At 36.7% G+C, this 25582-nt stretch overlaps 1 protein-coding gene across 1 annotated transcript in view; it reads right to left on the bottom strand.

Moving 5' to 3' along the window:
• CUL3 (cullin 3) overlaps positions 1 to 25582 on the bottom strand; it is a 58327-nt gene that overhangs the window by 7645 nt on the left and 25100 nt on the right. Inside the window, exons 3-13 of the mRNA XM_068406668.1 lie at positions 23812 to 23925; positions 16560 to 16720; positions 15115 to 15229; positions 13552 to 13780; positions 11797 to 11942; positions 8711 to 8887; positions 7450 to 7620; positions 5860 to 5967; positions 2244 to 2368; positions 1813 to 1909; positions 665 to 799 (exon numbers count right to left, since the gene is read on the bottom strand). Of these exons, the coding sequence (XP_068262769.1) occupies positions 665 to 799; positions 1813 to 1909; positions 2244 to 2368; positions 5860 to 5967; positions 7450 to 7620; positions 8711 to 8887; positions 11797 to 11942; positions 13552 to 13780; positions 15115 to 15229; positions 16560 to 16720; positions 23812 to 23925 (1578 nt within the window). The remainder of the gene's footprint in view (positions 1 to 664; positions 800 to 1812; positions 1910 to 2243; positions 2369 to 5859; positions 5968 to 7449; positions 7621 to 8710; positions 8888 to 11796; positions 11943 to 13551; positions 13781 to 15114; positions 15230 to 16559; positions 16721 to 23811; positions 23926 to 25582) is intronic.

The following is a 25582-nucleotide window of genomic DNA, read 5'->3' as shown; positions in this document are numbered from 1 at the left end:
TTTTCAGGGCTGCCAATTCTCTCTCAAACAGAAGATAATGTCCAAAACAAAACTTTTAATTGACATTAACAATGCAATGCTCAAACCTCACAGCACAGGATCCCCCTCCACTCCCAAAGGCTTCTTCATCATCGTCTATCAGCTGACCACTTAAACCTTTCCCAGCAATGCCCCTCTACTCTCCTTGTTAAGGATCTATCCGGACCTTCATTGTCCTTTCTGGCTCACCAGATTAGAGAAGGGATGAAAGTTCTCCGATTCATCCTACAGCTCACTCCAGACTGCCAATTTAAGAACTTCAGTTTTTAAGAAGCCAGGATACAAACCCTTCTCCACCCTTTGGCCTGTAAATCCAGTTTCTCAAAGATAAAACGAGCAAATGGAGCCACCTGCTGCATTCCAACTTCAGCTTTTCTACAGCTCTATGGACTAGGAATAGCCACACTCACAACTCTTCAACATTTCTGAAAACTTCTGTTCCCAAATCATTTCCTTCCCTAGGACTGCTCCCCAGGTGCACTGCTAATGACCTGCTTCCTGTTATTTATTGGCCTGATCCACACTCAAATAGAATGAGGCATCTGATGTTTAAAGGTCTATTCAAGAGGACAAGAAAGTGCCTAAAACAGTTATTTAAATAAGGTGGGAAAACCACAATGCTTACCTCAAATGTATATTTTTCTCTGTTGTTAAAAAGCATCAATATCGTCATCTGGAAAGTGGAGACTTGCAATATGTGCTTCCGTGTATTTGAGCCAGTTACTTGGGCACCTCCTACGCCAACCTCTGAGCCATCTTCCTATTTTAAAATTACAAAACTACTATTAGATTATTCTCCACTGCAAAACATTTTACCTTGGTAAAATGAAAGTTATATGATGAAATAATTACCTAGGAGATCAGTCTACACAAGTGATAGAATAGCATATGCTTTCTGTCTTAGCTGTCTTAGAATCACAGGGTGACTGAGGTTGGAGGCACCTCTGTAGGTCCCACAGTCCAGCCACCACTCAAAGCCAGGCCATCTAGAGCAGGATGCTCAGGGCTGCGTCCAGACAAATACCAAGCATCTCCAAGGACGGAGGCTCTACCACCACTCTGGCCCCTGTTCCATTACTTGCCCATCCTCCAGTTTTCTCACTCTTCTCTTTAAAATTATCAAAGTATTTATCCCATAGTAATACAATTTTAACATCCGTACAAATGCACATTATTAATATCTTGTGTTAGAAAAATTCCATTTTCATTTTGCATTGCCTTCTATGTTCCCAAGCATCATGCCATTATTACCTCTAGCTTAGCATTTTAGAACTGGTCTAAATCACTAGCAAATTATTTTCTTGTATACATAACCATTAAGCATTGTACTGCTAGAAACTCTACTAAGATTCTCATGTTTGAAAAAATGTTGTCTACATTGCTAGCACTCTGCATATGAAAAGCAGGCTAAACTTGGCTTAACAACACTTTTTCACATTAACAAAAGTTACTCTAAAGAGAAACAAGTTTCATTTCACTTTTGACTGATTCACAGTCAAAAAAAACCCAAAACACTCAAACACTGAGGTCCCTTCAAGATCAACATTACTACTTTTCTATGCATTCAAATTAGATTTAGGGAGGGGAAAAAAGTCAAAATAAAACCGCTACAAAGTAAGAATCAGACCATAAAGCTGATGGAAGGCATATTTTCCTTATTCTTACATTATCAATGGGTAAGCTTTTATTTTACAAAATTCTGAAGTTATTACAAATGTGCATTTGCTTACTTTTAAAAAATGATACAATATTTTCATAATCTTGATACTTTACCTTTTTAACAGGCCCATAGAAAGTGGCATTGAGATCTGCAGAACCCATATGATGCTGGAGTGTCAGCTGTCGCCCACTGTGTTTGGCTAAATAAAATCTGTAATATAGTTGAATCAAAAACTTAATACATAGTTCACATTTTGTATCTAAGAGGAAATTGTTTTAAACAGCTACATAGACTTTTCACAGCCATTAAGGACACTAAGAAATTTCTAACTTTTGCTTTTTCAAAACATCATTAGAATTCTAATTAAAAGGTCCCAAAAACTCAAGCCACATAATGTGACTATTGCATCCTCTAATTTTTGCATGAGCTGAAGAGCAGCAGTATGCTAGCATGTCTTTAACTCTACTGGTAAAACATATCTGTAAGTTAAGTTTAGAAAGTTTCTTCTTAAAACCTCTACCTAAAAATCTGCTTTAATACATACCTTCTAAATATTTCAAAAGCATGTCTGGGAGCTGGAGGGATGTTGCACTTTGGTGTGGCTGACTGAGTAGGCCAGTAACCTGTTGTGAGGACCCGCACTGTAAGATCAACACCACCTAATGAGACCTAAGGACAATTGGAAGAAAAGATCCACTATTTTAAAACAGGATCACATTTCACCATTTTTCTATATCAGTGTAGAATGTATAGAATTTTCACAGACTAAGAAAAAAACAGACATATACCTATAAACATTTTTACAAGGCCAGACAAATGAATTCATCACTATCAGAGTATATAGTACAGCAAAAACGCTCCACATTATTCCCCTCTGGCATTTAAGAGTGTACAGAATTTAACAAAATAAATTCTTAACCAAGCATTAAATGGCTGTGAACTCAACACACGCAACGATTCTTTCTAAACAGGTTTTTGATGACATACAGTAAAGCCAGGTTGCTAAATGTATCAGTTTCAAAATAACTGTTTATAAATTTATTCTCTGGAAGCAGAGAGTAAATACTGAATATCTAATGTTAAACCATAGTGAGCTTTCCCTGCGATTTACCGCTGGACTGCAATGTAAACACTCACTCACTTTTACACACACAACCTAGCCACTTTCCCTAAAGACAGCCATTACCATAAGTATTCAGCACTGGTTCGGAAACATTCTACAACTGAAGTGCTGATCTATAAAGTAGTTCTGTTAGTAGGTGGTAAACATCTGGCTACCAGCGAGGCATAATCCTCACTAGGTATCTCAGCTAAACTGAATAGTATTAAACTTAAAACTGACTACTTTCAGCTCTAGGAGGTGTAACTAATACTTTCAAAGAACACACATTACAGACAAGAAAAAACAAAGCATTCTATATCCAACTTGTTATAAACCTACTACGTAGAAATAGAGCACATTATATTTTAGAAGGTCAAAAACTGTCATATGAACTCAGAAACTTCCATTATTAAATAGCAGAGTAGCATTTCCATTCATTTTGTATTGTGCGTGTGGAATGCCTGTGTGCATCAACAAACTTGTGCCTAGGAAACTTCTGAAAACTAGACAGACCGGTGACAGGCTACTCATACAAAATCCCTTTGATGGAATTTCATTAAGGTTTAAGAGGAACAATTTGCAAAAGTATGTAAAGACCCATATAAAGGTTGTTCTGTAGCCAACATTACTGCCATGCTTCTGATTTCATATCACCAATGTCATGAGGCCCACAAGAAAAATTCAAACAGCCATTTAGACACTAGTTAACCTGTGAATCACCTAAAAAAAAAAAAAAAAACTTCAACAGTTTTCTCCCTCCAGCCAAAGTGTAGGGAAAGGCCATCAATGCAGACAGAAAGATACAGAAAATATCTTTATCTGGAACTGAAACATCTTAGTTGAGATGGCGACCGTTTCCCAAATTTTTTTGGTCTTAGCCAGACCAGAACACAGCATTAATTTAGAATGCCTCACATGATACATTATACAGAGCACTAAGCAGTCTGCGACTTGAAACAAGTTTTGGAAGCACTTTATTCCACAAGATGTCTTTTCAGCATAAAAATGGTATGAACTAATGGAAGGTGCCTTGAAGTGATCTAACCTTTACAGAACTCCAACAAACAGAAGTTTCAGGATTGCAGCTGTAGAAATTACTCACAAGCTATTAGCTTGGACATTGCCTAGTGCTGAGCCTTCCACTTACTGATAGCAAACCAATCATTTATACAGTCCTTGGCACCACCTGTATCTCAGGATATAGGATCCACCAGGAGACTTTGCAGGTAGGATTATTTAAAGAGCAGATGCCTCACTCGTCTAGGAGGCACCATACATATTCAAGGCACACAAAGTGTTTAAAAAGGAGTAGAATGGACTATTTAATCTAAAACACAGCATCACCAGGAAGTTAACAGTAACATAAAAACCCCAAAATCTTCCCGTTTGTATTTCTTCTCATATATTATTGACACTAATAGAAATACATACACTTCCATCATAAATAAGTACTCCAGAAATTTCATTAAAAGGCCATGATTAGGCTGAGCAAAAGGCAACCATCAGGTGCACTTGCTGGTCTCTTGCCAAGAAAAAGATGAATTTTCAAATAAGGCAAAGCAGAGTATCTGTTAACATTTTAAATTCATCTTATTAGCTGTACATATCTAAAAACAAGCTAGACATCATTTAACTCACTTAATGTAAAACTGTCACGTAAAGTACATGAATCTTTAACACAAAAAAAATGCCATGTAGAAGTCCTGCATGCTACCTAGAAAATGGGAATACTCTAACAAGTTTTTCTTGAAATTAGTATTTCAAGCATTCTAGAAGGAAAACTTGATCAGTCTCTAAAGAAAAAAAGCAGTAGTAAAGCTGCCTGTCCACAAACACCTTTATATCTATCCATATCCTCTACAACCTTTTGTGAAACCACTTTGAGAACATCCTGTTCTTTCACTCATGATGATTCACAGTATGCTGATGAGGAAGATTTCAGCTCGCTGCTTCAAGACAGCAAAGATTTCAGATCTCCTTGCACAACAGGGACACCAGAGTACATCCATGAACATATTCCTGGCATTCAGATTTCTGAAACTGATTCAAACATGCTTGATATACAGACTTACTTGTCTGCAGACAGGAAACTACTTGGCTGCTTATTATTTATTATTAAGCGCTACTAAGTATCAGTATAGAAAAAAAAGCGTTTAGAGCAAGCAAACTGGTATCTCAAAACAGAAGTGATCTCTCCATTATGCAATAATCCAGAAGTCCACTTTTACAACAAGGTGTAACACTTCCTGATTGAACAATTAAGTCCATATTTAGCAATTTGAATAAAATGGCAGTTCTGCTTTTAGTAAAGGCATCAACTGCGTCAGGAAAGTTAAAGATGAGCTGGTACGTTTTCCAAATACCTGCAGCATACAATATTTTTCTTGCTGTTAGAATAAACTATGGGTTGCAACAAAGATGATCTTTAAAAAATGAGAAAGGGAAGACTCTGCTGGTGACACGGCGTTTTGGAAACGCACATGAGAGCGTGTGGCAGGCCCTCGGAGTGCGGGCACAGGTGGGCAGGGGCGGTGGGCACAGCTGGGGGGGCACAGCTAGGCAGGCACAGCTGGCGGGGGAAGGCAGGTACAGCTGGGCAGGCACAGCTGGGCAGGCACAGCTGGGCAGGGAAGGCGGGCAGGGAAGGCGGGCAGGGAAGGCGGGCAGGGAAGGCGGGCAGGGAAGGCGGGCAGGGAAGGTGGCCGCCGGCCGCCCCCTGCCGGCCGCCAGCGGGAAGAGGTGCGGAGCAGCGCTGGGCAGCACCCGGGCGCCTGCTGCAGGGCCCTTTCAGAGGGATGCGGATACAAGAGTTAAAACAGAATTGTACGGAATAAAATTGGCGCTACTCGAGCTGTGGATCGAGCTTCAAACTGACTTCCGTATTTCCGGAAACACTAAGTTTGTAAGATAAGAAACACAGTAACATCATTTTAGCGTGCTAACAAAATCCTTCTGTCCACACAGGTATAACTAACCAGTTAAAACCCACAAGCCTTGACAGAGGTCTATGGTTTGCGCTGAAGTAAAAGGACATGTACTCAGACCCCCATGCTCTTACCCCGGTTGCCTGAAGATGTTGCCTGAACTCATCCATCGTTGTGTTTGAGATGCTCATGTCCCTGAACATTCCTTCCAGTTTAGACGTGAACTGACATCCACATTCAGTCTAAAAATACACAAAATAACTTGTTGTGCCAGCACTATGAAAACAGAGCTTCTGGTATGTGAACTGCAAGACTAAGAGTTAGTTTATAAATCTCATAAAAACGGTATTTCCGTACATTTTGTTACTAGGATTCCCATTTGCAATACCTGCAGAACTTAGAAAAGTTTTATATTCCATACAAGGATCTAACCCTACACATATCAAAACTTGCTTTCCTTCTCTTTTCTCCATTATTGTCTTTTTGATTTCTTTTTAGCTTCCTATCTCATCTTAAAAAAAAAAAAAAAAAAAAAAAATCTGTGAAAGCTTATCAGAGCAAGGCATACACTTTCACCTGCTTTTTAGCATGATACTGTAAAGGGAAAGAAACTTTATTTGTATCAGAAAAAGAACCCATTGTCCTAAGAGTGTGTAATTTTAAAGGCTTACTGCAGATTACCAAGTGAGATTGCTAGACCTTTTGGGAATTAGCGACGTGCATATATAGATACTTGTGCACAAACACACGCATTTCAGTTGCACGTACAGGACTTTGTGCCTATTTCTAACACATACTTTGACATACACGGTAAAGGCAAGCGTGCTAGCTTCAGCATCCTAATACTCTGCAAATCTGTGACAAAAGAGGGCAGTTCTGGTCCACTGACTCATCTTGCAAACGTATGCCCTGTGCCTTCTAAATTGATCAGGCTAGAAGAGGTGGAGAGGTAACTGGGAAGAAATTAATACTGATAAATTGGAATTAATACTGATAATCTGGAGAAGTCTGAGGCAAACAGGATTCGCCCACTGACAGAGTATGAAGGTCAAAAACGAGGATCAGTAAAGTTTGATATTAGGATCAAATCACTCTGGTTGGGAAGTTCCCTAGCCATTTATCATGTCACTTAGGAAGAAGCTGCATTAGAACTTCCTTCAAGGACTATTCACCTTTAGCCTTTACTTTCTTCTCCATCTCTCGGCCTATTTAATCAGTAAACTGAACCGACTAAGGAAAACGTGTTTCGGGACACTGATATGAAGATCTTCTATTTCAATCTATCTCCAACTACTTAATCAAAAAGAAATTGAACATTATCACCAGTCTGCAGATGGAGGCAACTAAAAAATAACACATGCAATTAAAAGTTCTGCTGTGAATAAAGTCTATGATAAAACAGAGTCTTGTCTTCAAATCCAGTCACTAGATAACAGGAGTTGTCCTCTTATTTGGAAAGTCTTAACAAATTTTGAGAAAAAAAAAAAAAAAAAAAAGTTTTGTTTTCAAGACTGCTCTCTCATCACAGGTGCTTGCCAGTATTTCCTTTCTTTTATTTCCACAAAATTATTCAGAAAAGCCCTTCATATTTTGTTGGGGCTTTAAAATCAAATCTGTATTTAACAGCAATCAAGATGTATGTTATCTATATACCCCTTATGTAAAAACAGAAGAAACCATATTTATGAAAAAATCAAGTAAAAAGTATGTAGATACTGTCTTACCTTTAATTTAGATATCATATTTTTCTCAGAGTCATCTGAAACACTCTTGTTTGTGAGAAGTCTTCTTGCCAAGTGCTGCTTGTAATAGCGTTCAAAAACATCTTTCTCTTGCATAAACCTAAATAAAACCATTGCCTTATCCAATATAGTTTCTACTTCTTGCTCTGTTAGCTGTAAAAGAAATAATTTGCTGGTTTTAACCTTGCAGCATAAGTGTCTTATACAACCTAAATACTTTAAGTAATTCACAGCAAGCAGATGGTCTAACAGTAGCCTACAAAGAAGCCAACAAAACTGGTCCAACATCTTAAAGATAGAACCAAAAGAACAGTGCACAAACCGAACAGAGCGGAGAAATAAATAGATCGAAAACAGAGGGAAAAGAAATTGTTAGGGAGAAGGGAGATGATGGATAGGTAGAATACCTGTATAAATATAGTAAAAGTTCCTGGATAAGTTTTTAAGGTGTTTAAAAAAAAAAAATACAGATGGAAACCAGTATTAGGAGTGTGACAAATTAGCTTGGAATGAAAGCTTTTAAACATTAAGACTTATTTTGCAAAGCCTGTATGGTGCCACAACAAATAAAATGATTACTTAGTTTATAAATAAATAGAATTTACTACTTGATTCCCAAACCATAAGATGCATGCAATAATATTCAGCTTTATTCAGAGCCACTGAAACCTCAGCTAACCATCCTGTCCACTTCCAGGTGCTACACCTCAAAAAATGTCATGAAAGAAGCTATGAGGTAAGACTAAAGGAAACAGTTGTACTTAAGCTAGAAGAGACAGATATGGTAATCGTCCTCTGATATGTAAAAGCAGTGAAAAGAAGCAAAGACAAACTGTTTCCCCTACCCAAGTGAGTTAATTTTCAAAAGAAATTACTAGATATTGAGAATAACTGCCAAACTAAAATATATTTAAGGAAATTATATTTAAGGTTTTGAAGGAAGGGAGCTGCAGAATCTACTACACCCCCTCAAAAAAAAATTAGGTTATCTGCCAGAGTAATCTAGGTATACTTCTTCAGAGATGGGGGAGAAGCCACACAACATCTAGATCTCCTTGTGCCTTATATTTCTGTAAGTTTATATCTAAAGTGTCATGAGCTCAGATGTGTTACATATACATTTTTTACAGCAGTATTGCCATTTATCTTAATATGAAAATAATCCTTAGAAAAGCAGCCTAGTTTAATTTCATCCAAGTTTACACAGTAGAGAGCATGACCTTTTAATTTAATTTATACTTACTCCCTTGACTCCCTTTTTCAGCTTATCATCAATAAATAATGAGAGGTACTCTGGAGACCTAGAGTTGAGGTTGAGGAAGTACTCAAAGTCACCCGCAATAGTCTGTTTGAAGAGTCGATCATTATTGAAAGATTCTTGAAGAAAGCGGTCAAATCTACTCTTCAAATCCAGTAAACCCTTTAAAAAAAGGCAAAAACATTTTCACCAATTTGAAGTTGTAAGCTGTAAAACAGTGATAACAGATGAAGTCGTAGAAAAGACCACATCTACAGTCGGAGAGTCTGCAAAGCTCTCGATGTCTGGCATTGTTAGAAAGTATCTGAAATTTTATTTCCACTTTTAAATACCTATAGCTGCCATAAATCTCTTCTAGAAGCAATTTTCAGATAAACTGGCTAAAATATTGTTGTCAAATACTGGTGCACTTTGCTGTAATAGGCTAGTCAAAGACTAAGAAAGTTTCTAATCACTGTATTTTAAATCGACAACTTAAAAGAGGTATTTGTTGTACTTGTTAAGCCTTTTCTATTTCAAATAACACTATCATAAGTACAGGTTATGGGAAAGATGAGGCTAAGCACCCATTAACTGCATCCCTAGAGTTACTAAACAAGTTTGAGGAGAAAGCTCACTGCAACAACAGGCCTAATCTTGTTAGGTTTTTTCCCCCTTGGATTTCAATCCAGAAACATGTTCTACATTATTTAGCCGCATGTTTCTTACTGATCTTTAAGAGTCACTGTGAACATACGAAAGTTAGATATAACCAGTAGCTCTCCAGTTACACAGTGTGAAGTTCACAGGCCTGAACTGAACCACTTCCTCTGAGCTAAATCATCAGATTCTTAACACCATTTTTAGGGTTTGCATCATCTTCACGCAGAGTTAAAACAACTGAGTGCAGAAGGGGGAAGCATCTTAAAATCATCTGATCACCTTTCTAAGTATATATGATACGCACAGGGTTTAGACATAACTAAGACAGCACTGGGGCGAGGGGGGGAGTGAGAAAATTTCAACTGAGAGTTAAATTTATCATGGATAACAACTGCCCACAAAAACTGTTCAGTGTTAAATGATCTTTAAGTCCTTGGTTTCTAAAGAAATTATTTTATGTGGTTACTTAAAGAAGCCATTCAAGAATTACTCAAAGAAGTAGTAATGTTTCTTAGGGACTCACCATCTCACTTAAAGGAATGGTCTTTAGACAGTCTAATTAATGCGTATTAGACATTTTAAATTCAAAGTAAATCCCACTATCTCTCTGTTTACCAAGGTTAGCTTATGCCTCCTCTCCAGGAGTACACCATCTGAACAACCTGGTGTTAAACAGGAGAAACTGTTAGTACCTTAAATCACAAAAGCATTTCAACATCCCTTCAAATTATTCTAAGAAGTTTTAAATCCAATCCCCTGGCAATGCTTTTGCAATCATCTCGCCAATTATGCTCAGGGTTTGGTGATGTCATGTTGCAGAAGCAGTGCTGGACTATGCTGAAGTTTTTTTCTTGATGGTATAATGCATCTCCCTTGTCTGTTGTCTAACTGCTATTGAAGTCCTTGGAAGATTCAGATGAACATAGCTGAGACGAGAAGAGTGAGGTAGTTTCTCAATTCACAGGTATTTTTCTCTTCTTCCATCGTGCCAATGGAAGTGGAGGATAAACCTGTTTTGGGGTTTAGTGGTAATCAAGTACCAATCCCTTCCCTAGGATACCTTCATGAGATGGTTGGGGTACATACTAACGGGCTGCGAGGATGAGGACTGCCAAAGCACATGCAGTATGGCTGTTAAGTCTTCCTCAGCTTCATTATGTTATTCACCTTTGCAGCAAGAAACAGCGATAGCATCTTTATAATTAATTTGTTAACTCTTTCTGAGTTAATTTTTTTATGATACCCCTTTAGGTCCATCAGGATTTAAAAGGAGTGAAAATTACTTCAAAGTAATCCAGACACTTTTTTTCCACATCATTTCCCGCCCCCCCCCTTTTTTTTAAATCATACCACCACAAAAAACATAACAGCCCTTAATCACTAAACCTAATAAATTTCAAAGAGCATTCTCCTTTTTTTTTAACTATCCTTGGAGAGGTGATTCTTGTCCAAGCTTGGTAAGAAGTTTGCTTCAGCATTGCCAGAAAATTGATAATCCAATCAAAAATGTTTTTATACTCAAATGGCTTCTTCTAATAGTAACCAGTTCTAGCAAAGTTATTGATTTCAAACAAAACAGCAGAGATTATAACAGACAGACACCATTAAATGTTTCTCATAAAGACCAGACATGAGGACTTCAACTACACATTAAAAAACACCTTAATGTTTAGTGAATACACACTTTCACATTAAGTATAAAACATCTTCCATCTATAAAAACATTTCCTTAAAGTTCAATGAACTCTAAAGATTTTATGTGTAAATTTAAAGCCATCTTCTCAGAGACAATGGGAGAGAAAAGATGACAAACACTCCTGAAGCATATTTTGTGATCTTGATAAATGAACGGTACTCATTACTTCCTAGTAAGAGATTGAGAACAAGAAAGAACACTTACGTCTTAATGCAGAAGTGTTCTGTTTCTCAGGCAGACCAAGAATGAAGCAAGTAATTTGTTATGATTTATAACACGTTCACCCCTCATAGTTATCTTGCCATGAAATACTGTCATGTGATTTTTTGTCTCAAACATTGATAGCTAACATTACTTAAAACTAAACAAAATAGACACTATAAAGCTATTTGCCAGCAGATGTACAACTCAATCTGGAGGCAAATATCATTTACAATAATCAAAAAAGTTCCCAGCAGTTAGATAATAAGCCTGAATATGTTGTTTAATAAAAGCAGCTACCAAAGAACAAAAACCAAGCATGCACTTTTCAAGCAACTTAGGGAAAAGAAGAGTTCTAAACAGGTCTGAATTTTTAGACAATGTATATTTTAAACAAGATTATAAATATAGCTTATTAATAATAATCCCTTTTGAATCAATATTAAGGTATACCTTATCAATCATGTAGTTAACTGCTACTCTGGGGAACGTGGGAAAGATGGAATAAAAGCAAGTTAAAATATTTAACTACCTGAATGTAGTCAACTGGATTCTTTCCTTCTCCCTCTTCAGAGACTAGTGCTTTGCCTTGCTCTCTCAGGTATGAGCTCATGCACTCGCACATTGTCTTCAGACCATTTGGCACACGGCTAAACAACTTGTACATGCAAGCGAGGTCTGGAAGCAAGAATGAGATATTATACAGGATACCCTCTGTCTGTTATACTACTGTAACTCATTCATCTCACATCAAAAGGCAACCGTAAAAGTTAAGCCACTTGAGCCACAAAAAGCATCCTGGAACTGTTCAGGCACTAGAATCTTCTGATGTCGCCTTTCCTTTACCTCTGACAACATGCGGAGTGCAGCGGGCACAAAATTAGTAACAAAGATTGTATTCAATTATTCTAGGTTGTCTATAGCATGGAATGCTACTGCTGATCCCCAGGCCAGTAAAAGTTGATGCTTGCACTAACAGTAGTGCACTTCAAGCTTCAGTAAGATTATGTTTTCCAGTGGTATTTAAGAATGTAGCTTCCAAGATTATCATCCCAAAAATCAAATACTGTTAAATGAAAAACCTAAGTTAAAGCAAATAGGACAACACTGAGATGCTTGTTTCTATATTAAAAGCAAAAACTGGTAAAAATTGGAGTTTAATTCATATTTGTCTTAAAGTAAGCCATACAATTTCAGACTACTTTGTTTCATCCATCCAAAATCATGAGAAGTGGCTTAGGTTAAATATGGCTTTCCAAAAGAGCAATCCATCCTTGTACATTTATGTGAAATCCTATCTTCACAATGCAGCAAGTTATTTCCTCTCTAGTATTTAACTAAATCAAACCAAGCCTATAAAAGTTAAAATAATTCCTGTATCTACAAATACCCTTCAATATCCTTGTACCCTCAGCCTGAAGGCTATCTTAACTGGATATTAAAGAAGAAATGTTAAGTATAGTATCATCACTTCCCTTTTCAATACAGTAATTCTCTTTTCTTCCAGCTAAGAAATTTGCTCACTTTGTCACTCTGACTATCACCTAGTAATTGTGAAGCTGCTTTACGAACAAAGGTCATCAAGCAGCAAGTCTGTTCCCCATTCTCACGGCTTTAGCATGAGCACCGATTTCTAAATATGGATACTATAATCACTCTCTTCATTATGCTGCTTTAGAAACTTATGTTCCATTTCTTTCCATAGTAACTTTCATTCAGTCGTTCTGTCCCACATTAACCTCTATTAGGGAAAACCAAATCAAGCCAAGCTCTTCTTTTACAACCACTTTGATAACCTGCTGCTTATTCTTTAAGAACAGCCAATTTTTTTTCTGCAACAAAGCCCTCCTCCCAAGAATTGGTCCTGCGATACTTCTATTTAATATGTCATTTACACTAGCGCTTTTAAAATAACTGCCTGTGGGCCAAAAAAACTTCGATGCATTTTGACGGCTACATACTAGAGGAATGAAAGTAATAAGATGGGTCATAGAAAACAGGTAATAAAGACGACTACAGTAGGTTTGTACTTTTCTTAAGAGATACTTGGCTTACCAAGCAAGTGCCTGTATCTAGTACTAAACAGAAAGAAGTTACAGATATGGGCTCTGTTTTAAGAGCCCTCTAAAAGTGTCTGAAGTAATATTCTCAGATGTTTGCAAAACAGAGCCACCGAAGTGTTTTTGCAATTACACAGGAACACAAACGTTAAGCTTGACTTATCCTATGTTTAAAAACAATAAGCAGTATCGTAAGCATTTCTGTCTCACATATGACGCAGTCTTACCTTCTGTCTTCCCGTTTTTCAGCATATGAACTAGCCCAGAGTTCTCCATTTCCACTATAGTTTTCATATGCTTGGAAATAAGCTCCCTTTCAACAACTTTCACAATTGGTTCTTCTGTTGATTTATCCAGACAATGCATCACCCGTTCTATTTCTTCATTAATTCTAGCTTCTACTTTCTTTATATATACAGAAGCACTGTTTTCAGCTAAAAATTTCTGACTTTCCATCTGTGATTAACACAAATTAATACTTTAAACTTCTTTTTAAAGGGGAAAAAGGAAATGTACTAGTTATTTCACATCAGCATTTATAAGCAATTTCAAATCAAACCCAGCATGTCCAACAAATGAGATTATACCCCAAGACTTACATACATGCTTAACACAAAATAAAGGTGCCATTATGCTAATTGTGTTGCATACATAAGGGGGTACACGCAATATGAACATGGTATTTTTCATACTAAAACAACCTAAGCCAACCTAGTTTCCAGTTACCAACTAGAGTTTTAGTCACAGATCAAAGAAAACAGAAGGATGGGGAGAGGGAAGAGGCAAAAATTCCTTTCAAATACCAGTTTATGGCATATTTATGAGTTGTGAGGATAAACGGTTCTCATCTGTGACAATGCTGAGCATATTATTTCTCGTCAAACTGTTTTTATCCATACTGGTTAGCACAGTCTTTTGGAGGAAAGACTTTTTTTTTTTTTTTTTTAAGGCAGAGCTAAGAAATAAAATGTCAAGGAAAGGAATTCTTTTTCTTAATTTTATGTAGCACCAATGAAAAACAGAATACAATGACTTTTAAACGGTTGTGCAACATATGCTTCTGATTTTCAAAGAAGTTTGGAGATCAGAGGATATGACAGACAGTCAACCCTGCGTAGGAATTGGGAGATTGACAAATTATCTAATCTAGATATCTTTTAACATGCTTTTACAATTTCTATCAATTTCCAACAATAGATGAGTATGATCACACTCAACAACCATTCAACTGTTTTTTTCCCTGAAACTATCTCACAAAAAACCTCAGGAAATATTTAAGATGTGTTATTCAGTGGCTGGTCAACAACTGGATAGCCACTTGGATACACTTAATTCCTTGACTCAGTTCATTTTATTACAAAAAATAACTCACAAATGTAGAAACTATGAAGGAAACAAAGCTTCCTCAAAGGCAGTTTGTCAGGTAGTCTCCCCTCTCCATTCCCAGCCTGAAACAGTTTGAACCTTTCATGCTACTCGTATTTCAAAAAGACTGTGGCTGCAATGCAGGGACAGACTAAGTTGCATGAAATAGCCCAAAGCAGATACAAGATTAGCATGATGATTACTTTACATGTTATTGGCACCCACAGCTCAAAGCTGCACTCATATTATGGTAATTCTGTAATATTTGTGTTACTTTTTCCACAAAGTAATTTCTTTTCTGATTTCATTTAATAGAGATGAACATACTCATCAAATAAGCAGCAATTACTCAAAATACCATCAATTCTCACAATTCCAGGCAGTTATAACAACATTCCAAATATGATATTACAACATTGCTGTACCTGAAAAAATTCTGCAGACATCTCCAAAAACGGAGCCTCAAAGTCTTCTTCATAGACTGATCTTCCTTCAAGACCTAGAATCATTAACATCTGGCAAGCATTTCTTATTGCGCCTCTGCCAAAAAGTAAGTTGTTAACAACTTGAGAAATCTGCATGCTTGTAAGACAGAGTACATAGCAGAATAACAACTCAGAACATAATATTAACTTAAATAAAATAAAATATAGTGAATAAAAATAAAATATAAAATTAAAAAATATAGTAATAGAAAATCCATCCTAAATCTGTTTGGTACATGACATGTTTTCAAGAAGATAACAAGAGCAAGACTGATTGGTTTTGTTCTAAACTAAGGAGCTGACAATGTTTATTAAATATTTTAAATACAATGATAGGGAAGCAGGTCTTAAGTTCTACTAACTCAGAAAACTATTAAGAATATATTTCAACACAAAAGAAAATAACTGAAAATACTACTTCAAAGAAAAATGAAAACTGCACATGTAGGTTAGAATTCAGCAGTTCAAACCAACTGCACAGATGGAAGTTGCTGTGAAAAGTTTGGGGGTTTTGGTTGGTTGTTTTTTGTTGTTTTAAAAAACAACAACAACAACAACAAAACATACACAAACCAAAAATGTATCAGCTAGTTAAGCATTTGGTTAGGCATAGAATCACATCAATAAAATGTGAAAACAACAGAACTGCATCCAGGAAAAAATTCCACTTTCTGGCAGTAGGGGACAATACACAGCTGTTGCCAGGGAGCATTTTTCTCTTCATAAATTGTGTGTTGGGCAATCTCAGTCACAGAACTGCAGCCAAAGTAGCATGGAGTTTACATATCTCCACACCCAACAGCTGCTCTGAAACTGGAGAAGCACAAGAAAACTTGCAAATTTGAAGTTACTTCAGCTGCAGTATCCGCACTGTGTGGCACAAAACTCCACTCCACATCCACTAAACTGGCCGGAGAACACGAGGAACAGATTTAGAAGCTCAGAGATGCAACTGAACTACCAAGAAACAGATGGATCAAAACATGAGGAAGCGAAATAGAATTAAAAAGGAAAACTTCAAAAATAAAAATTAAAAAAAGGTACAAGAAAATTAAACAACTTCTCAGTACAGAGGAGATACAGGCTGGCAAGAGGCAGAAAATTGTCGAAACAACCAAATGCTCTTGCACAAGCCAGTAATGGAGGGATTCAACAAGTTTTAATAAAAACCACAATATTAAAAATATATTAATGAGCTTCCCCATTTACCATTATGCTAAACCTTAATGTACAAAGAAATATGTTATTCCAGATTATTTAGAAATTTTACTTGTGATCAGAATTGTGGCCTTAAGTAATGATTTATTTGTGTACGTTCTTCATTCACTCTTAAAAATTGACAGGTATTATTTACAACAAAAGACAGTCACTTACAAACATCTTACCTGTCTACAACTTCTCCTTTCCTTTCTCTTGCAATCATATCCAGCAGAGTTTGCCGCAGGTGATCTCTAATACAGCCATAGCGCACAACTTGATCTCGAAAAATAATCAAGCCCAAATTGTAGACATTCTCCACATTATTTTGTTGCACATATACACGGTCCTACAACGAAGGCATACACAGCAATAAATTTTTAAATTCAGTACACTCATGCTATTCAAAACTGCAAGAAATTGGTCGTATTGCCACTGTACAGAAATAATCAAATTAATCTTCTTTCTTCATAAAAAGAAATTAAGAATACCCTCAAAATTCAAAATCAGTCCCATTTCCCAAAATTCCATTTACATAGAAAGTCTCCTTTGCTTAAGACTGTAAGCACAGCATTTATGACTAAAGCATGCCAGAACAAATCTACAGCCTTGCTACTTTTTAGTTTGGGGGCAGAGGAATCTCCAAATGCTGACAAAATTCATGGCACAATCTGAAAGAGGTTTTACTTATCTACTCAAACCCTTTCCATTCACCCCTTTTTGTTCTTTTAAGAAAAAATAATTTTTCCCCTTCTCCCACACATCTTCCTACCACTCCTTTTAGGCAGACAGTTCCTCCTCAATATTCAGTGAAATTTCCTGAAATAGCATCATTAGATGAACAGAAGAAAAAGTAAAGCTAAAATGAGAATAGTTCCAATCAAAAAGTGTATAGATTGTTACTGCAAAATTGTACAGAAGATTTCTGTTGACTCCCCCCCCAAAAAAATTCACTTTCATTCAACTTGATCAAGTATCTTGAAGCCTTGTTATGTTTCATTAAAATCACACACATACACACACCTCGCAAAAAGAGAAAAGAAGGGGGAGAGAAGAAAGAATAATTTTTATGTTTCAATATGGGTTTAAATTCTACCTCCATACATAATCTCAGTCTATAGGAAGGATCAAGCTCCTCAACTATCCACTAGCCCTATACTACCTACATTTACAAATCGAGGTCGATCCTCAGAACAGCGTTCCAAGTCCGTGTAGCCCAAACACCATCATACAGAGTTGACTGAGACATTGCTAAGCAGACACCCAGAGTTTCTTACTGCTACCCGCAGAAATGCTCCAAAAATGTCTCCCCTTTTCTATTCCTCTCTCCCAACTTACCAACTCTCTAGAAAAGGAAGACTATTAATCAAGTTACTAGCAGACAGAAAATGAGTGTATTCACTTAATATCCAGTAGTGCTGTACCAGGCAAGACCACTTAAAACAACATTACGAATACAAAACTTGTGAGTTTTTACAAACTATTTCTGAGATAAGCAATGATTTTTTTTTTTCATTTCTGTCTGGGCATAATCCATTCCTCTAATGCAATAGTTTGGGTAACTACTAAAAATACTGCTTTACTACCATTTAAGCCTCAGGATGATGATATAAGAAAAAGTTAAGTGTTTTGTACCCACTCACAAATTTGATTGTAATAAGGTTTCCTGAGAATTTACATAGCTGTAACAAAATTAAAAAAAAAAAAAAAAAATCAAATTCTATAAAGGATGAAGGTCAATGTTTGAAATTGAGTATAAAGATTAGCTTCTCCACTGGTTCCATCAATTACTTGAAGTGCTTTACCACACTCAGAACTCAAGTGTAAAGTTACTCAAACACCTAGAAAACTAAACTATTTAAAAAAAAAAAAATCATCCTTCAGACTATGGAAAAAAGATTACAAAATTATAAGTTAATATAAATTCCTCAATTAGAAAAAATTAGAAGGAACAGACAGCACACCCTGTAGTATTTTAACAGCTGAATTTACATGGCAAAATTATTCCTATGCTAATTATATGCCAGAGTGCCACTTGATGACCAGAGGAAAGCGAACACCAGATTCCACAATTCATGAATGATTTCCCACTCACCCCCTTCAGACAGGCAGCACTTAATTTAAATGAAAAAACAAGATGGTAATGGGTCAGATATCACTGAATCACAGAATGTTAGGGATTGGAAGGGACCTCGAAAGATCATCTAGTCCAATCCCCCTGCCGGAGCAGGATTGCCTAGACCATATCCCTACTCGGTGGCTCGTGAAGCAAGTTCAGCTATGACTCAAAGCAAAAAGTTTACTAATTGGTCTCATCAAGTCAGTTTAGTGACACATGGTGGTCTGGATCTTTGGAATATGTTACTCTTTTTTTCTGCTATTTAGAAACAGGGCTATTTATTTCGCTCCCTTATTTACATACTTGCATCAAGAACAGAAATAAATGTGATTCTAAAGTAAGACAAGTTTAAAATACACTTTCAAAGAGATGAAAGAGAAAACTAAAAAGCAGTGTCTAAGATACTATATAACTTGAGGAGAAAAGAATATATATATTATTTCCAAAGAATATTCAGGCCTCTGAAGCACAGGCAGCAGGGTATCAAAATGGATTAAAGCCATGATCATGACTCATCTGCATAGCTCCTGCTGTGGCAGTGCTAAACACTGCTATTAGGAAATGAAATTGCAACTGCACTAGAAACTCTTCTCAGTGTAACAGCAATGCCTCTTTAGCAAGCCAGATCACTCTCCAATACCCAAATTAGAGCAGCAGCATCAACGCTCCTGATACTGCTGATGTGCTTACCCTCGGTAACAGATCACTTTTGCTGTTTACTGGAAGCTCTCCCAACCTAAAAAAAATTCTGAGAGACAGGAAGCCCCATTTGGGAACAGATTTGACTGACAAGGCTACATGCTACTGAACAGCAATCACTTCCCACAGGGAGAACCAGCAGGTGCTTAAAGGTAAGAGTAACTCTCAGGAGACAAGGGTGGAGTTTCAAACAGCAATTATTCATAAACTACAACGCTGCTTACACTGCAGAATAATTCTGATCTCAACTAAAGCAAGTTACCTACTGTAAAACATCACCAGGCACATTTTGCCCATCTCTGCATGGACGCACTACCTGAATGATGTAGCCTTCAGACACCGTTGTGTATATATATAGCAAGTGTCTTTGATCCTAGTTCTGAAAATAAAAACAACACTTCTCCTTACTACCTTGTGCATAAGCCATGAACAATGACAGTCATATGCCCCGAGGTCAAAACTCACACAGCCGAACTGTCAGAGCTGACCAAAATCAAGACACTGTCTTTGTGCACCACACAGATGAGAAGGGAATGCTCTGCCCTCTGCAAAATACAGAGCTGTATTCGCAAGAGTAATTGTTCACTTCTGACAGTGTTTAACTGGCACTACCCATATGCCTATAACGCAGCCAGGGGTGTGACCGCTGCGCTTGCGTACCTGAAATTGCTTTAAATTTAGCAAGCACAAGTAGTGAAGAAGGGACACCTCAGAATCCAGATCAGGCCCGTTTCCGTAAGATGTTCCAAGAATACTCACGCTCATGTGCCTGAAGAGAAGACTGAATAACTGCACCTGCACTGCTGCTCTCATGTACAGTAGCTAAATAAAAACTATTGTAGGTACGCATACCTACGCTGCAGACGTGAGACTGAATTTCAGATATGCCCAAATGCAGTACATTACTTCACTACTTCAACATGTCTTAGTACATGACTTGACTTAGTGAAGACGCTACTTAGGACATGACTTCACTGCTTTGGTACTTCACTGCTTGCTGCAGACAGTGCCATGAATTTACAGAGAGCATTACATTATTCTGGCACTGATTACTGTAGCCTAAACACGGAAAACAAAAGGAGGAGAGCTAGTGCACATACACTACAAAATACAGTGGAACTATGTAAACTTGAAATTCAATTGTGGAAACTGGAATATCCCAGGAAGTTAGATTTGCCTGTTTTGTGCAATTTCAGGTTGCAAAACCTCACACTAAAACTACATTATACAACAGACCTGAAATCAAGCAGACTTTTCCAGATAGCAACCACGACACAAGAGACAAGGTAATACACTTTTTTAAAAAGCAACTATAAGGCAAACTTTATGAGTGTCTTGTGGAAGAGGTTCTGCACGTAAAACGAAATCCTGCCATAAACCTCAAACAGCAAGTATTCTAGCCATTAAGTATCATAACAATGCACAAATCCCATTGTCCAAAATACACACTTTTCTAAAAAAGATCTATGTGAATTAAGTTTTATTTTAGAAGTGGCAAAATTAAACAGAGGAAAGAGATTAAGGTGGGTTGGAGAGGTGTTTGTTTTGACTCAGATCATATGGGAGCTAATAGGTGAAAGTAGTCTGGAAAACAAACATGGCATTAAAACAGATATAGTTTAGTTTAAGATGTACAATCACCAGGCTAAAGCAAGAATTTAAGACAGTAAGATTAGAATTCAAGATGATGTTAGATGTTTTACTTCCACTGATGTCAGACTGTGGCTTGTTGGGTACCAATAGGTACATTTCCTGAAACTGATAGGTAAGTAATTGGGATAGCCTACAAAATAAGAGAAGGATCGGGTTATCCTTTATTTATAAACATATTATAATTGCATATACCTCTCCCGGTGGAACACAAGCATATCAATTAACAATGCCTAGTGACTGAGTTTATACAGTGGTGTTTTTTTTTAAGATTAAAAATATTTTTAATGTAAATTATATTAGCTGTGCTTGAATAAAAAGGTATAAACTACTTCTGACACAAGCATATCACTACAAAACTACATTTCACTCAGACTCAACATCATAAAAGAACAAATCATTTCTTATTTTATGAATTTCTTGAAACATACTCAAGACTAGAAGCTTCCTGCTCTTAGACTCTTTCCAATGAGCAGAATTATGTTTCACTCAACAGGACATCCCAGGGACAAAGGTGAAACTGCAAATCTTTGAGACTAGTCCCATTTTAAACCATAGCTTATACTTTAATTTGTAATCAAAGCATGTATTTTCTAATGACAATTTGTCTTATGCCCCTCCAAGTCAAAGAAAAGGAGGGACTCTGCCCATTGTATCAGCTCCTTGCATTAGATAGTTCTATCTAATAAAGTTTAAATTTACAAACATCTATAATGTAACATGGTTTTTATGATTAACAGACATCAGTGGTCCTCAAGTTTGACAAGTATAAATAAGGATTTTGAAAGAGAAATTTATTATATTTTTACTATTATCTACAAATATATTTTATTCTAGATGTGTCTTTTCTGTTTCTTTGTGTCTCATTTTGGTACAAGGAAAAAAGCCTATGGGAGGCAAATAATTAGTCAGGTGGAGACCTCAACTGAACACTCATTTGAAATAATTAGGAACTGTCAAACAGCACATGAAAGACTTTACATTCCAGAGGTATTCGAGTTTATTTGTTTATTATTCTTTTCTGAATCTAAAATATAACCCAATGAAGTCCAATTTGCACTTGTAGGAATGCTGCAGGTCTCCATTGTCTGAAATTTTGGTAGAAAAGAGAAGGCTGGCTGGCTGTTCTAACAGCACGCGCAAGCTTCAAACAGAAGTCAAGGCACTGCTCTCCTGAGCACAAAAAACACTGAGGAAACAGCTCTCATCTCCCCCCAAAAGTTGTAACTGAAGCATGCAACCCTTCCTCAAAGAGTGGACTTCTTGGTCCTCAATATACCGGTCAATACACTAAAACAGGAATAGCTGATAAGCCAGCTTTCTCTGACACTGTTTGAGGGATCAAAGATTTAACGAATTTAAGAGAAGCAGATTAACATTGCATTATCCACTCTGACCACCTATGGACCTTGGAGCATCCAGCACCTCCTGTACTGAAATAATACACAGTATTTGGCTAAAACACAACAGCTGCTCCCCTAGAAAGCTCTGGATTGTACCTTCTACTGTTTCTGAAAATTCATCACCAGCTTTGGTAGAATGTTCTATTTGTTAACTATTCTTGAATTTGCCCAGATGCAACTAGCAGCAATTGATTTGTATTTGTCCTTCACAAACAGATTAGAGATTCCAGGATTTCTCATGGCAAAGACAGTACATCTTCAAAATAACCTCTCAGTCTTCCTTTTGGCAAGATAACACACAGATCATTAAGTGTTACTGAAGGCATTTTATCCAGACTTCTATCTTTAAATATGTGGTCTTTTCCCATCTTAAACAAACAAACAAAACCCAAAACCACCCCACCCCCCTCATAAATCCCACAACATGAAAGTCACTAAATTACTTTTTAAAAAATAATAAAAAATTCAGCTTTGTGGCTACAGTAATTACTCCAAATTCTTTAACTTTTAGTAGCTTATTAACCAAGTACGGTTTCTTCACAGCTAATACAAACAGGTTCAATTTCATAGCATGAGATCTTTAACAGGTACAAGATAAGATCTTAACTCCCGCTGTTCAGCAGATAAGAGTACAATCTCAGTTCATCATCTTTTTTTAACAAAAAACCAAAAGCATTACCATTATCTGTTCTTCACTGTCGAATACTGCATAAAGTACTATCTTCGGTACGATATTTTGGAAAAAAAAAAAATATTTTACGTAAAAAACCCCACAGTGTTTCAACATTTCTTTTCCTTCTGAAGTTAAAGCATTTGGCTAGAAGCTACGCAAATCACACTCTCCCGCATCCTCAGAGCACGCCCACCATTCTGGGAATTTAAACATACACTAACTACCTAAAGCATAGCACAATCCAGACAAAAATGTAAGGCCAGCTCTCTTCAAAAAAGGCCTTTTCTGTTAGCTATCAGGTAAGGAATGCATGCTTTTCTTTTTTCTTTTAAAATGACAACCATGCAACCAAAGATCACATTCTCATCTATGTTCACTGCTTAATCTTGTACCCAAGCTCTATATGAACAGCAAACGATTCAATTAGAATTTAACGTTCAAGCATACAGACTGTACCTAAGCAAAGATATCCTCTTCAAACCCTTCAGCTTAAAAAACAACTACACTGGAAGTCTGAGGAGGCTTTATACCATCATGCCTTCCACAGCAAGAAACCACTACCACATGAACTAAAACATGCAAGTAACATCTATAACCTGCCAGCATGGGTCTGATGAGCTTACTTTTTAAGAATTTTGCAAAATTCAACCACTTTTCAGATGCATTTTTCAAGTGATAATGAGATAACCTGAAAGAAGAATCCAATTATAATTTGTCACACACCCATAATAGTCTTGCATGCACACAGGGAATGCAAAACAAGGGACAGACAGTAGTCTTAGGAAGAAGACTGGTAAGCACACCATGCCTTTTTACCCCTCCAGCTCATTTGTTTACATTTGTCAAAAGACAATTTACTGCATTAAGTTAAATGTGTAAAAAAGCAGAATACCCACCATATACATCAGAATGTCTCTAATCATCACCATCGCTGTTTGATGATCGTTCCATGCTTGGTTTAGTGTTTGTAGAAAGTTGTTATTCAAGGAGTTTAACACATCTTCTCGCACCTGAAGTAGAGAAATAATATATTGTCATAAACCCAAGTCAGTTTCTCCTGCATCATTTAAATCTTAACAAGCTCTGCTTCAAAAAAAAAAATTCTTGCTGTTCTATGAACTTGAATATTATGAACGAGTTCTCGCTTTTCCTGGGTATTGACCATCCCTACCTTGTATTTCACTTCTGTGTAAAAATAAAGACTTCACACAAGTAAGAAAAATCAGGCTAAAAACAAGAGCAACAAAATAAACATAGATATTAAAATTCCAAAGGAATACCTGAAATCTCAAATGCTAAAAATATTTTTTATAACTCCTTAAAGGTTTAATTTCCTATGCTATAGTGTTTCAATTAACGTTAACGTTACTATCACAAGTAATTTCAGAATATTGGGTAGTACTGGTAAATGTTACAAACAGGAACAAGTACAGGTGCAAAATAGCCCATGATGACATTTAGAAAGACATGCTGAGATAGCATAAAGTTACAGCAAACAACAGTTCTGAAAGGAAACAATCACTTGTAAAGACCAGACTCTTATACTAATAGTTCATAATCGCCAACAACAAGACTCCAGGAAACAAAAGAAAGTCATCATAGTTTTCACAAACATATTTGCTCATTGATTCATTTGTCCCATCGACTTCAGGCTTTATTTCTTTTTGACACTACTAACTCCCCACTAATAAAAAAGAACAACCAGTTTTGTATTTTGATTTTCATGAAGTAGGCATACACTACAGTGCTAAGCTTTAAACTCATGTAAAAGAGAAACCTGACAGAATGTAAAAAAATTATTCCAGAGTTAACAAAACATGTGAATAGACTTTTGCCATAACATGCAGAATACATTCTGCCCTCTGTTGTAACCAGAGCGCATTTTTACATTTATAGATTTGCATTTGTACTTGTGTGATAGTGTAAATCTCAGTATAAAGAATTCAAACAGGAAAACAAAACACACATGACAAGCAGCCACAAGCTGCACCAACATCAGATGCAACCACCTGACAGACTTCATTCTGCCATTTAAGCTTTATGAAGTTATTAGGCAAAACCAGCATAACAAAAACTTCAGTCTGCCACACTACTACATACACTCCATAAACTTAGATGAGCAAACCAGAAACACAGCATGACATATCATACGAACACAGCGTTCTCTTCTTGAGAAGCTGTGGAAACTTACCCCATAATATTCACCTTGTTATTGAATCTAGGTAATATAGGAATGCTTGCAGGTTGTTCAAAGCTTTCAGAAATCTTCAAACACCTACTCCCTAAACCTGGGCAAGGCCTTTCCTCCTTGCTTTTGGAAAACACAATATGCAGTTTTAAGTCACAAACCAGCACTGCTTAGCTGCCTCATTCTTTCTGATAGTGATCATCATTTACCCTCTGGTCTCCCTAATGTGTGTCCTGTTGTCATCCAATCTATGTAGTTTTCAGCTAAAATGCAAATATGCATTAAGACTTCACCAGCCCTACTTGTAAAGAGTACACAGAATCTCCCAGAACAAAAGAAACAAACATGACATGGTTGCTTTCACTTCTTTAGTCAATATGGAAAAACACTGGAAACATTATTTGGTAGATCACCCACACTAGTAAAATTTACCAAAGCAAAACTAAAAGCATGATTAGTTTACAAGCACAGATAACCAG

Source organism: Nyctibius grandis, chromosome 8 (assembly GCF_013368605.1).
Source record: "Nyctibius grandis isolate bNycGra1 chromosome 8, bNycGra1.pri, whole genome shotgun sequence".
Taxonomy (NCBI): domain Eukaryota; kingdom Metazoa; phylum Chordata; class Aves; order Nyctibiiformes; family Nyctibiidae; genus Nyctibius; species Nyctibius grandis.
The sequence above is the reverse complement of the archived record's forward strand: the minus strand, read 5'-3'. Positions and strand labels throughout refer to the sequence as shown.